Source organism: Ipomoea triloba, chromosome 13 (genome assembly GCF_003576645.1).
Source record: "Ipomoea triloba cultivar NCNSP0323 chromosome 13, ASM357664v1".
NCBI lineage: Eukaryota > Viridiplantae > Streptophyta > Magnoliopsida > Solanales > Convolvulaceae > Ipomoea > Ipomoea triloba.
Window position 1 is genome coordinate 3,018,675 of NC_044928.1, and position 13,926 is coordinate 3,032,600.

Sequence of the window (13,926 nt, forward strand, 5' to 3'; positions counted from 1 at the left end):
TTTTTTTTTTTTGGTTCGGTTCAGTTTTTAACTGAATCGAACCGAAACATTAAGTTTATACGTAGTATAATATAGAACCAATCGATTTTTAAAAATAAACCAAAATTTAATCGTTCGGTTCGATTTCGATTTGTATAACCCAAACCGAAATGGCACCCCTAATTAGTACTTTATATTAAAAATCTTAGATTTGATTAGATTTTAGATATTTATATTATTGTATAATAATAATAATAATAATAATAATAATAATAATAATATTATTATTATTATTATTATTATTATTATTATTATTATTATTATTATTATTATTATTATCATCATCAATAACAACAACAATAATAATGTAAACCATTTTTATAAATTTGATATTTATATTTATATTTTAAGAAATAACTTATATATTACTTCAATGTATAATGTTTATATATTATTACCATGAAGAAGATAAGAAAAAATATATATTTAAACATCTCACTTAGATTTTTAAATCTTTATAATTTATTTCTAATAATATAAATTTTTAAAAAGAAAACAATTGGCAAAAAGATTTTAAAAAGTTCTACACCAAAATGGTGTAAATGAATAGTAGAGTCATTTCCATTTTTGGTCATACTGTTATTAGAGCATTGTCAATTTTAGTCCACTTCATTAATTTTTGCCACATTGCGACCAGTCTTATTTAGTCATTGTCACTTTTAGTCCACTGTTAAAATTTTTGTCAAATAACCGTCCAAAATATAGGGTATTTTAGTCTTTTCATGCTTTGATCATCTCTTTTACCCTTTGCAATGGTTTTCTTACACATTTTCAACCAATGAAGAAGTCCGGCGAAAGCCATGGGTTTGTAATGTGGCTCACATGGCTTTCGCCGGACCTCTTCATTGGATGAAAATGTGTAAGAAAAACCACTACAAATGGTTAAGGAGATGACCAAAGCAGAAAAGACCAAAATACCCCTGTTCTGGATGACTATTTGACAAAAATTTTAACGGTGGACTAAAAGTGGCAAGGACTAAATAAGACTGACCATATTGTGGCAAAAATTAATGAAGTGGACTAAAATTGGCAATGCCCCAAAAACAGTAGGACCAAAAATAAAAATGACTCTAAATAGTATTACACAATGTAGTGTAACACTATTAATTTACACCATTTTGGTGTAGAATTTGGTGTCTTCCTTGGAGGAAGATTGCACCAAATTTTTACACCAAAATGGTGTTTTGGTGCCTTCTTTGGAGATAGTTTAAAGGCACAATTTATGTAAATTATGAAACGACGTCGTTTTGGATTAGGGTCCATCTTACAACGTGGACTATGATCCACAGTATAAGAATTTATTTGAATTTTTTTTTTTTGACAATAGATTTATTTGAATTTGAATGTTATTTTTGTTTCTGAGTACTATTAAGGCTCGAGCTCACTCCCATCATCCATGTGGGAGTGTCAACCGGGACACCAGATGCCACTAAACCACAATGTCATTTGCAATTTGAATGTTATTTGATTTGTATTAAAACCTATAACACTTGTATTCAGTGTAATAACAAATAACATGCATATTTGTATATTTAATATAAAATATATTAGTGTCAATTGAAAATTTAGCAAAATCTATATTTTATACTTGGAATAGAAAGTTTGTTGATTTATCTTCAACAAAATCTAAAAGTTTATATCTTGTGACAATTATAACCAAAATTTAAAAACTTAAGCATAATAGTGTATAAAATATCACAAATTATTATTATTTAAAAAAAAAAACGAAAAGAAAGGATTTTTTTAAACAACAACATTTTATTCAGAGTGGGATATGAACTGGAATTTTTTTTATTATTATTATAGGGAAACAATAGGGATTTTTTTAAGAAGAAAAAACTAAAAGGTTTTGTTGATATTTTGTGACAATTATATTCAAAATGTTAAAACTTAAGAGTAATAGTGTATAAAATATCACTTTGTAAACTAGAAATTGGACTTAAAATATTTATTCACGAACAATAAATTATTTTAAAAAAAGGAAAATAAAGGATTTTTTTTAAACAACTACAACATTTTATTAAGAGTGAGATATGAACTGGAATTTTTTTTTTTTTTTTTTTAAGGGAAACAACAGTGTTTTTTTTAGAAGAAAAAGCTGGAAGGTTTTGTGTTGAGAGTGGGATTTGAACCCACGCCCTTTCGGACCAGAACCTTAATCTGGCGCCTTAGACCAACTCGGCCATCTCAACTTTCGATTAAGTTTTTTAGTATGTTATTATATATTGTGTTAGTGTTAAAAACTTCAATGGTTTTTTTTGGTGCTGTGAAGAGCAATGGAAAATTTTAACAAAATATCAAATCAATACCAATGATTATACGATACTTTTGAATTTTTTGGAAAAACAATTATTATAAAAATTTGCTAGATATGTTAAGGAGACGATGAAGAATTAAAAAGTTAGGATAGTCTCACGTACAAAGTTGTATGTTACGTTATTTGACCCTTATCCCAATTAATTATAATTGATTTTATAATTATCATCCTATCCACCCAAAACTCCACATGTTATTATTATGGTTCAATGTATGTAGTTTATGATTGATGATCAAATGTGGTTAAATATTTGGTATAAAATAATAATTAATATTGGAGAGGGGGGAAAGAATCACTTGCCCACCAACTTCTAGGAAAACAATAGAATATGATATACAAAGTTTAAAGTGTCTATGGGCTGAGAGTGCACCAAGATTAAATGTTCCTTACTTTTGGGGCACCTTTTAGACTTACCACCTTGCTCGATCTGGATTAGCTTTATATTACCCATGGTTTTTCTTTTCTGCACTCAAACCACTGACAATATATATATATATATATATATATATATATATATATATATATATATATTTATTTATTTATTTATTTATTTATTTATTTATATAGATGAGCGTGCTCCTATAAAATCATTCCCTATGAGATAACTATAAACCAATTAGAGTCATTCATCCGAAAAGATTTATGAATTTGAAGTAACTTAGAGAAAAAAACAGTGTCATCTTTTAAATAGCTCAAATGTGCAACTAAGCTACCAAATGCATCTATTGAAAAATGAGTCATTTATCAAAAAGATTTATGGATTTGAAGCAACTTAGAGAAAAAAAAAAGTGTTTTAAAAATAACTCAATTGTGCAACTAAGTAAAATTGAAAGATTAAAAGTGCGATTTTATGCATACAAATCTTGTTTATGTTGTTAAGACTTAAGGTGACAAAATTAAATATTCTCTCAGGCTTTTTAAGATAATTGCATTTTCATGATTCTTATTTGAGACTTCTAATCAAGTGTATGTTTTAATATAATCCAGTTTTAAAATATATTATAGTTACATATAAATTTTAATATTACTGTTAAATCTTGCATGGCAATTTTTTTAATAATTATTCCACGAGTCAAAATTCAAACTTTTACTTGACTGATGAGTTCTTATTACCAGGTCATTAGTAAAAATGCAAAGTGGTTAGATATAATATGGTGTTTTGAATGAGGAAAAAAAAAAACAAACTTAAATAAATAAATAAAAATTGAGGGTACAAAGTTAGGACTGGAGAGACGTTGGTAATGCTACAAAACCATCAAAACCATTATCCAAATTGTCAAATCTCCCCCCACCCTAATCCTCTATAAATATGTAATCCCACTAACTCACATTCATCACCAACAAACCAACTCTTCTTCTTCTTCCTTCCAAATCTTGGATTTTCTTGAATTTTACAGCAACTTTTCATCATATCAGATCAGCTATGGCGGCCAAGAATGTCAGTTTGGCTTCTCTGGACCAAAAGTTGGCCATGGCCAAGCGTTGCTCTCGTGGTATATATATTTATATTTATACATACAATTTTATTTCATTGGTTCCCCTTTCATTTCCCTGCATTTGGTTCTTTAATTGTTTTCTGGGAAAATGTAAAAGTTTTTGATCATATCATTGTTTGTGCATTGCAGAGGGTGTAGTTGCTGGAGCTAAAGCAGCTGTGGCTGCAACCATTGCAACAGCCATTCCCACAGTAAGCTCATTCTTCTTCTCTCTACCTACTTGATTGTATGAAAGGAAGATTTTATATTTAGACAAACTCTCTACCGTACCATTTCACGGATCATTATCAGTGAGATTGATCGACTTTTTCACAAGTATTAGTCCTCTTAAGTATTACAATTTTTTTATAAGCAACTATTCAATCTATAATATTACATTTTGATTTAAATGCGTCACACATATTTTCATCAAAATATCACATTTCCTCACAAATGTTACACTTTCGTAAAAACTATATTTTTTCTTATAAGTAACAAACAATTTTTAGTATTACGTTTTCTAATAACATAAGCATTGCATTTTCATTTGATCTGACCCATTTCACAGATAAAAATTCCTAATATGATTATTCAATTATTTTTTTTGAAATTTAATATATATGGATGATGATGCAGGTGGCTAGTGTGAGAATGTTGCCATGGGCAAGAGCAAACTTAAACCCAACAGCACAGGCACTGATAGTCTCAACGGCCGCCGGGATGGCTTACTTCATTGTGGCCGACAAGACTGTTCTTGCCACTGCTCGCCGCAACTCCTTTAACACTACTATTGATGCCTGATAATATGAATTCTTGAATATCATATTGTATAATTATATGATCTCCAGATCGATATTAAGACTAAGTTGAGCGTAATATTTATCAGCTTAAACTTGTAGCAGACGCATGATGTATTAATACTATATTTCAGTTTATGTATGATGTATCATCTCTTATCAATCAATAATATAATATTTTGGAGGAATTTTCTAGCTTATTCTTTGATTTAATTCTTTCGTCTATTTCCACGGATCTGCTCCAGGAACGACATTCGAAGGTTATAAACAAGGGATTAACGAGCACTCTGCTCGAAATCTTCATGGATCTGCTCCATGAACGCCATTGCTCGAGGACTAACGAACTAGGAACAACGATGGCCATTAATGAGCGATTTATGAGCTTTGCGCTCATGCTTTCCATGGATCTTCTCCAGGAACGGAAGGCTACAAGCAAAGAATCAAGCACTCTGCTCGAATTCCTCACAAATCTGCTCCATAAGGTGCGATTGAAGACGGCAAACAGAGGATTAACGAGCACTCTACTCGAAATCTCTACGGATCTGCTCCATGAGCTACCGTCTAGGCTTAATGGGACGAACACTGTGCTCGGAGTGAACAACATGACTGTTTTCACCAGATTAACTCCTCTGCGGAGTGAAGATCCTCTACGGATCTGTTCGTCTCTCCGACGACAACGCAGCTCAGCGTGACTCGCCGGTGTCAGAAGCTGCGGTGGCACAGCTCCCTCACCGGCAAGCTCTGATACCATGTTGGAATTGGAAAGTCTGTAATTTCTATACAAATTTTCTTATTTTGTTGAAGGCTTCTTGAATATTATGAATTTTTTTTTATTAGGTAATGAGAGAAACTTATAACCACTATTTGATAGTGTGCAAGGTTATATTTGATGGACAATATTTATTGTCTTTATTATAATTTGTTGTAGACTCCATATATAGAAGTGATACCTATATATACTACGGAGTATTAAAAAAAAAATCTAAAACGGAAAAGTAATTATGAGAATTTAGAAATAACCATTCTAAGTTAATGTTGACCGCATGACCAGCTCAATTGGTTACACAGGTGAAATTTGAGAGGAAAGTCCATAAACAAAAGTTTAATATCTGTGTTCAGCTGAGTTACCATGTTCGTGGAGGCTTGGGAGTTGGGGATTTAACTTTTTGAGAAGAAAGAATATTTTAGGATTAATTATTTTATTGCAAGAGAAGTTGGTGCATATGAATTTAATGTGCAATCTTAAATAATGACGGCAATTTTCCTCATCACCGTAAAAAAGAGGGAAATAAGTAGTATATGGATATACGAGGACTTTTTATAAATGATATGCATTATGCAATGGTGTAAGTTCAATGATATAATATCATATGCTTAAAGAAGACATACATAATACAACTTTATCAAATATAAATATATTTACAGCCGTGCTATATACATGATATTAGGGTAAGAATAACACAACTTGACATCTAGATAAGAATAATATATTACATATATTTTCATTTTCTACTTCTTAATTACTAATTTGACATGTTATGTTATGATTGATTTATAAAAAAAATACTCCGTAGATTATAATTTTTATTCTTTTTTACCCTCATAAAATTTAAACACATGAGAAAAATTTTATTTTCTAAACATACACTTAGCCCGAAAATCACATATATAGAAAGAATTAATTGCACTGCGAATACCCAATGTGATAAGCTAGACCAAGAAAATGTTGACCAGAAACAAACTCGTGATTCTTTAATATAATAAGAATCATGATCCACCCACGTGGCCACTTCTTTCGGGACAATTTTTACTTTATTTTTATTCCCTACTTACATGGCATTCATCCTAAAGAAAAGTATAGTAATCTGCATAGGCTTAACTCACTAGTTCAGTAGAGAGTATTTCGTAGAAAATGTCAAGCTAAGATTCGAAACTCAACAACGATAATGTAGAGATATGTCCAAGGTAGACATGTCTTTTATATGTACCGACAATTGACCATATTTGTTAAGCCACTAGGTCATTATTGCATGTGATTTACATTCTTTCAAATACTCTTGTTAGGTTGGAACTGAGAATTCAACCTTTTGAGAGAAATATAATTTAGTTTATTTTTTCTATGTGATTTGTAAAAATTACAAAGGAATAAAATTTATTTGTACAATCTAGATTGTAACCGTAAATTTTTCTTGTCATTAAAAAAATAAATCATAATTTTTATAACCTTCTTTCTCTCTTTTCAACAAAATCACAACACGTAAAGGAAGTTTTATTTTGAAAATACATATATCATTTTTCTATGATTATTATTTTGATAAGTGTTCGAAATTCGGAACCACTGACGAACCACCTGCCTGCTACCAACTTCGAGGAAAACAATGTACAAACATCGAACATGTCTATGGGCTTACAGTGTACCCAAGTACACCAACTGATCTCAACCCTTCATTTTTGGACACGTTCTACAATCTTGTGGACTTGGTGACTATCCATTATGCGATGGATCCAAACGCACGTGATTGATTATAAGGGAAACACCCACGGTTTTGTGGAGCTACTTTTAACCTTTGTACTTTACCTCCCAAACCACTGGCTCTCTGTACCTCAACTCTTTACATTACAAATTTTAAGCATAAAAGGCAAAAGGAAAAGAATAACATTTTTTTTAATGATTATATATATATATATATATATATAAAATTCATAGTATATGATTTAATTAAAAGAGAAAAAAATGTTATTCTTTTCCTTTTTCTCTATCATCTACTTCATAAAAAATATCCTCAAAAATTGAAAAAAATCATTAATGTGATACTCTAAAGTAATTTAAGGACAATTAAGAAAAAAAAAAGAATGATAAATGTATAGTTGATTGTTAAAATGTGTTATTTCCTTATAATTTAGAATCAAATGTGCCATTTTCTTTTTTGAAACATGTGTTATTTTCTTAACATAAAATTATAAAACATGGGGGACTTATTGTGTGGATCGGTACAAGTATAGGGAGTATCGAATACAGTTATACTGAGTACATATTATTTTTTGTTGTATCTACTACTATTAATACTAGTATCAACCTTGTTCAACACAATTAATTGTATTCAATATTACTTGATTGTGTCAAATATTATTAGCATCCAGACAACAAAAACAATATTGTTTTTCTAGATTTCTCCAGGTGTTTGAATTTATTAGTAATAATAATAATAATAACTAAAAATGTAGAAACTCAGCAAACTCTAGTACGCTGTATATTCAATATTCTAATATTTTTTTTAAAGAATGATTTTTCTATTTTATTTGCTCTTAAATGCTTTGGATAAATAAGGTGCAATAATGCAATCTGCCAATATCTTGTGCAATCTGCACTAATGCAATCTGATGAAACAGCCAACGGACTTCGACAGACTCCGACGTTGGTAATCCCACAAAACCGTCAAACGTTTGGCCAATGTTCTTCAGACCTGAAATTTTTGCCTATATATATCACAACCATTTTACCCATTTATCTCACCAACTCATCATACAAATTAAACAAGCATAGCTTTTTAATTTCTTGAATTTTACTTCAGCTCTTCGTTTGTATCATCAGCAATATAATGGCGGGCAAGAATGTGAGTTTGGCTTCTTTGGACCAGAGGTTGGCCATGGCCAAACGTTGCTCTCATGGTATGTAAATAATGTACAAGTTTCTTCTTTCGTTTTACTGGGTTTATTTCTGTGGGTTTGGAGAAAAAGTGGTAAATTTTGATCATTGCTTGTGTATTGCAGAGGGTGTAGTTGCAGGAGCTAAAGCAGCTGTGGCTGCCACCATTGCAACAGCTATTCCAACAGTAAGCTCATACATTCTTTTTTTTTTTTTTTCTAATGACGTAAAAGATCATAGTCACTGTTCTCTGATGTGTATTGGATAAATCCCGTTTTATGATTTAAGCCAGTAAATGATTACAACGAAGTAAATCAGATTAGGTTGCCCTGTTCTTTCTTTTTCTAAAAATTGACGTCACTATATGTAAACAATTTTACTTCTTATTTTGATATTTTTGATAAAATTTAGTGAAATTTGATACGATTCACTGTAACTTTCAAGGAAATAGGGACAATTTTATAGTTGTGCATTAAATTTTATGATGTAAGCCTGTATATATGCATGGTGCAGTTGGCTAGTGTGAGAATGCTGCCATGGGCAAGAGCCAATTTAAACCCAACAGCACAGGCACTGATAGTCTCAACAGCCGCTGGGATGGCTTACTTCATTGTGGCTGACAAGACTGTTCTTGCTACGGCACGCCGGAACTCCTTCAAGAATGGCTCAGTCTCCGCCAACATTGAAGCCTGATCTTGATTATATATTATTATATGCATCATATTTTATCTGATCTCCCTGCTACTCAATCTCATTCATTTCAAGAAGGGGGCGTGGGGGTAGAATTCTGTTTGAATGTATGAGTAATGAGTATGATGAATACCTGTTGTATGACCAACAACTGTTTCTGTGAATATAAACAAAATGTTGGTTTTTCCCAGATTTTATTGCCTTCTTTTCTGTTGATGTATCAAATGTATTAACCCACTGGCAATGATTCTAAGAATTCTGTATTAACACTATCAGAACAATCAGTATTTACAGACTCAAAAGGTTAAAGACTTACAGCTTTACATGTGCTATTTTCATTGCCTTCTATTGGACGGAGGCCAGTAAAGGCCAAGTCTAAACACCTGGTGACGGGGTTGTGGGTGGAGGCCGATAAAGGGCTTAAACAGCACCCAGTGTCTCAAAAATGTGTGGCAGTATAAATAAAAGTTGCGCCTTCGCTACTAACTATACCATTAGCTCCGAAGGAGCATTAACAGATCAACTTTCTTGGTCTGAGCATTTCACCAGTAGTCCTTACATGAACAAGAGCCATCCTTGAAATGGTGAAACCGACTCCGATCTCTGGCAATGATTTCCCTGTTGAAGATCTTGGATATCAGCTTTGTAGCTGAATGGCAGTTGCTGCACACCCTCAGGTTCTTGAAAATCCTGAGAGTTGTCCCGGGCTTTGTACTAACCAACCCGAAAGAAATGGCCAACTTCTCGCTGTGTTGGCTCAACACCCCTTCTTTCCACTCTTCGTCTACATCTCGATGTACTTGAGATGTATCAGGAACATGTCCTGCCATCTCCAAAAGCTTGTCCACTTCTTCGAGCATCCCATATATTTTCTCGCTCTCTGGATGTGTTCTGTCACTGGCAAGGAACTCGTGAACTATGCTATCCACCTCAATGGAGGTGCAGCCCGGGACTTTCTTCAATCCCTTGTTGTGGAGAAAGGTTCTTATTCTACCTACATCATCCCATCTACCAGCTCTTGCATAGATGTTTGATAACAGCACATACCCTCCGGGATTATCGCGTTCCAGTTCAAAAAGGTTCTTAGCAGCAAATTCACCCAATTCAACTTTTCCATGAATTCTGCAGGCACCAAGCAAAGAACCCCATATAGCACCATCTGGCTCGACATCCATGCTTTGTACGAGGGCCATGGCTTCATCCAACAGTCCAGCGCGACCTAAAAGGTCTATCATGCACCCATAGTGTTGCAACTTTGGCGCAAAATTGTAATCTTGGATCATGGAATTGAAATACTGTCGCCCAAGATCAACCATACCAGCATGGCTGCAAGCTGATAAAACACTGACAAATGTTATGTTGTCTGGCTCGAATCCTTTCTCTTTCATTTCTGCAAAAACCTCCAGCGCTTTATACGCATCTCCATGCATGGCTAGCCCGGATATCATCACGTTATAAGAAGCCAACGTTTTTGTCTCCATTCCATTGAAAACTTGTTCTGCAGCTTCTACATTCCCACATTTGGCATACATATTAATAAGACTTGTCCACAGAGAGGCATTCTTAAAGTCATCTTGATGCCTGTCAATATAAGCATGTATCCATTTGCCAAGATCCAGTGCACCCAAATGTGCACAAGCTGGAAGAATGCTTAAGAAAGTTACATCATTAGGCTCTACCCTAGACCGCTGCATTTGGCGAAAAACAGATAAGCCTTCTTTGTACTTGCCCTTAAGTGTGTAACCTCCAATCATAACATTCCAGGAGATGAGATCCCTCTCCCCCATACTCTCAAACAACCTTTTTGCTGAATCTAAATCACCACATTTTGCATACATGTCTATAAGCCCGTTAATAAGCCGAAGATTTGAACTAAGGCCATGATCTTCAATCCAAGAATGGACCCAAATGCCAAATCCCAGTTCACCCAAATGGGCACAAGCAGAGAGAAGACTCAGCAGTGTGCTCACATCAGGAGTCACATTTTCTCTCTTCATCTCTTCAAACAAAGCCAGTGCCTCTTTATACCGACCCACTTGAGCATACCCGGAAATCATAGCATTCCAGCAAACCACATCTCTAACAGGAATTTCATCAAACAGCTTACGGGCATCATCCAAGAACCCCCTCAAAACATACCCACATATCAACGACGTAAAAGACACCGCATCCCTATAAGAACTTTTATCCAACACCAACCGTGCACAACTCAGTTCACCAGTTTGCGCGTACATGTTAACCAAAGAAGCATGTACATAAACATCACTCTCAAGCCCAACCTTCAAAACATGCCCATGAACCTGTTTCCCAACCCGACCCATCGCCATTCTCGCGCAGGATTTAAAAACAAACGGAAACGTATAAGAATTCGGACGATTCCCCGAGAAAAGCATTCTTCTGTAAAACTCAAGAGCCAATCCCGGGCTCGAACTCAACGAGTATCCGCGAATCATCATGTTATATACAACAACATTTGGGTTTTCGATGGTGTCAAAGATGGATAGCGCATAGGAGATGTCACCGTAGGGGGAAATGGCGCAAAATTGGACTAGCTTGCTAAGCGCGAAAGGGGAGTGATGCAAGCCGCATTTGATGATTTGGGAGTGTATTTGCCGGAGATTTTCGATGGTTCTGCATTTGGAGAGAAGGGATAGAGATTGGTGGGTGTGGAGGAGATTGTAGGGTGGATTGGAGTCCGGGAGGAAGTGCATGGGTGAAGCTGTCACTGGACAGGAAGAAGACATCGCCATGGCCAGTAGCGTTTGGAGACATGTCCGTATTCTAATCTTGATAGTTAATAAAATTTTCCAAAAATTATAAGTTGTAAATTGACACCCAAGCCGTTAATTATATCTGATCTAAAAAAAAAAAAAAACTAGAACGAGTTATAGCAGGTGTCAATGTTAACAATATTTGGTACAATCATGCCTCTGAAGCTTAACATAGTTGAGTTGGTCTGAATTAAAAGGTCATGACGAGAGACGGTAGTGTGAGATTGAATCCACTGAAAGTATGTATGAGAAAAACGTCTAAAAATGTTAGAAGGTCTAGATTGGATCCCTTGTGCGCCCATACAGACTTCAAATCTCATTGAAAGTATGTATGAGAAAAACGTCCAAAGATGTTAGAAGGTCTAGATTTGATCTCTTGTGCGCACGACTAGATTTGACTAGTGAGGGATGATCTTAGTGGTCGAAAGATAGAGTGTGAATGTAATAACCTAACAAATATCCAAATCCTCGATGGGGAGGATCTTAACTTTTGAAAATAATACACAAACCTTGTCTCACTGAGCCACATCCAATGCAAGGTAGTGAATTTTATACCCCTATTACATCTATAGGGACACAATGGTAATCGAACTCTTGGGCATTTTATATGTCAATTCTACCGAGGTACAAGGATAATTGAATTCATTTTGGATATATTTATAAATACGTACCCCAGTTTACTATACTTTAAGATGTCGCTATTAATTTATAATTGGTTTTGATAATCATGTGACGAGAATATATACTCTAAGAAATACAATTAATATTTCTTTATATATGATTGTATATTGTAATAGTACAAACTTGAAACTAGAATGTGATGAGACTGATCTAATATCTAGAGAGCTGAGAAATTAAATTGAAGAATGGAGTCTGGTATGGAGCTGAGGGCGGGGGAATTAATTCCGAGGCATTGGCAATGTGATCGGTAAGTGATACTCTTATATTACTTTTGCATTTACAATGTATACGACGTAATGCTTGCAAAGTGTCTAACTACTGAAGAGATATTCTTATATATTTATTCAATGGATGGTCTATTTGCGGCATATATTGACTAAGACTAAGAGTTGGGTTCATATATTGAATAATATTAATTAATTTTTTGTTTGCTAAGTAATCTGCGAATTTAATAGCTTATTTGTTAGTTGAAGAGACCGTACATTCAGCTGGTTGTAAGAAATGTGTTTTGTATTCTTCCAATAAATCTGATGTAATCTCTCGTGAAACTTGTTAATGAAGTTGGTTTTTTTTTTCTCATAAAAGAAAAAAAAAAGAATTGAGTTCAAAGCTAGATATATGTTTTTTTTTGGTAAATTTACGGGGTCCACCCACGTTCGCTCCGGGAGGCACGGGAGCTGGCCCAAGGGGAATCGTCACTTGTGGGAATTGGACCCGGGTTCTTCCGAAATTCCTCCCTACAAAGAGAGTTCACTTACCACTTGAGCTACCCCACTGGGTTAAAGCTAGATATATGTTGATATTTTACAAGTTCTGATCCTAACTTTTAGGATTTTTAATTTCTTAGGTTATGGCCGTGCACTTGGCAAAAGTTGGGCACAAATTCTATCTTACCATTAAGGAATTAATTTATAATAAATAAATCTTCCAAAAAGTGAGTAGATATTTAATTTTATATCTATTCCTTATTTTGTCTCAATTAAGTCACTATTTTCTTCTAGGGTTCTGAATCTGGAAACCCTAGCTAGGGGGAATGGATAATGGGTAATTATTAACAAATAGAAATGCCAATATGTCGTTTCTCAAAAAAAAAAAAATGCCAATATGGGTTTGTTTCAGATTATTGAACTATCAAAATTGTTACAAAATGAGGTATGAGCGGAAGACATGAAGTGTTAAGTCAGACTAAGATAATAAGAGCAACCTTTTGGTGTTTTCAAAAAAAAAAAGAGCAACTTTTTGGTGATTTTTATAGTGACAAGTAAAAAAGAGGGGGAAGAGAGAAGAGGAAAAAAAATGAAAATAAATTCTGACATCAAAAACAAGAGTAAAATTACATCTACGCACCCTGACATGAGCAGTGCGCCACACGCGTAAGCTGTATAGCAACCTTTTTCCAATTTCTCCGTTCAATATGTCTCACAAAAAATTGGTATTTGAAAGAGATTTTTTTTTTTCTCTAAAAATCCACTCCCATTAACAAATTCCCCCCCCCCCCCCCCCCCCCCAC

General features: G+C 33.9%; 3 protein-coding genes and 1 non-coding gene across 4 annotated transcripts; 2 read left to right on the forward strand and 2 right to left on the reverse strand.

Moving 5' to 3' along the window:
- Nucleotides 1–2,150: 2,150 nt before the first annotated feature.
- On the reverse strand, nucleotides 2,151–2,231 carry TRNAL-AAG. The gene has a single exon. It is a non-coding gene; the product is annotated as a tRNA-Leu (tRNA).
- Nucleotides 2,232–3,699: 1,468 nt separating this feature from the next.
- LOC116003056 (early nodulin-93-like) lies at nucleotides 3,700–4,809 on the forward strand. The gene is made up of 3 exons (XM_031243237.1): nucleotides 3,700–3,849; nucleotides 3,982–4,043; nucleotides 4,468–4,809. Exons 1-3 carry the CDS (start codon nucleotides 3,780–3,782, stop codon nucleotides 4,630–4,632), a joined length of 297 nt encoding a protein of 98 aa, XP_031099097.1. The 5' UTR covers nucleotides 3,700–3,779; the 3' UTR covers nucleotides 4,633–4,809.
- A 3,272-nt stretch (nucleotides 4,810–8,081) lies between these two features.
- LOC116001620 (early nodulin-93-like) lies at nucleotides 8,082–9,230 on the forward strand. The gene is made up of 3 exons (XM_031241510.1): nucleotides 8,082–8,297; nucleotides 8,400–8,461; nucleotides 8,788–9,230. The coding sequence occupies exons 1-3, from the start codon at nucleotides 8,228–8,230 to the stop codon at nucleotides 8,965–8,967; spliced, it is 312 nt and encodes a 103-aa protein (XP_031097370.1). The 5' UTR covers nucleotides 8,082–8,227; the 3' UTR covers nucleotides 8,968–9,230.
- LOC116001619 (pentatricopeptide repeat-containing protein At1g08070, chloroplastic) lies at nucleotides 9,209–11,750 on the reverse strand. The gene has a single exon (XM_031241509.1). The coding sequence runs from the start codon at nucleotides 11,712–11,714 to the stop codon at nucleotides 9,507–9,509; it is 2,208 nt and encodes a 735-aa protein (XP_031097369.1). The 5' UTR covers nucleotides 11,715–11,750; the 3' UTR covers nucleotides 9,209–9,506.
- Nucleotides 11,751–13,926: the final 2,176 nt, after the last annotated feature.

Excerpts from the sequence above, each read along its gene's own strand:
- LOC116001620 (XM_031241510.1), top strand. The coding sequence starts at position 8,228 with ATGGCGGGCAAGAATGTGAGTTTGGCTTCTTTGGACCAGAGGTTGGCC. Across the intron at positions 8,298-8,399 it reads GGCCAAACGTTGCTCTCATG|AGGGTGTAGTTGCAGGAGCT; the intron begins GTATGTAAATAA and ends TGTGTATTGCAG. Across the intron at positions 8,462-8,787 it reads TTGCAACAGCTATTCCAACA|TTGGCTAGTGTGAGAATGCT; the intron begins GTAAGCTCATAC and ends TGCATGGTGCAG.
- LOC116003056 (XM_031243237.1), top strand. The coding sequence starts at position 3,780 with ATGGCGGCCAAGAATGTCAGTTTGGCTTCTCTGGACCAAAAGTTGGCC. Across the intron at positions 3,850-3,981 it reads GGCCAAGCGTTGCTCTCGTG|AGGGTGTAGTTGCTGGAGCT; the intron begins GTATATATATTT and ends TGTGCATTGCAG. Across the intron at positions 4,044-4,467 it reads TTGCAACAGCCATTCCCACA|GTGGCTAGTGTGAGAATGTT; the intron begins GTAAGCTCATTC and ends ATGATGATGCAG.
- LOC116001619 (XM_031241509.1), bottom strand. The coding sequence starts at position 11,714 with ATGGCGATGTCTTCTTCCTGTCCAGTGACAGCTTCACCCATGCACTTC.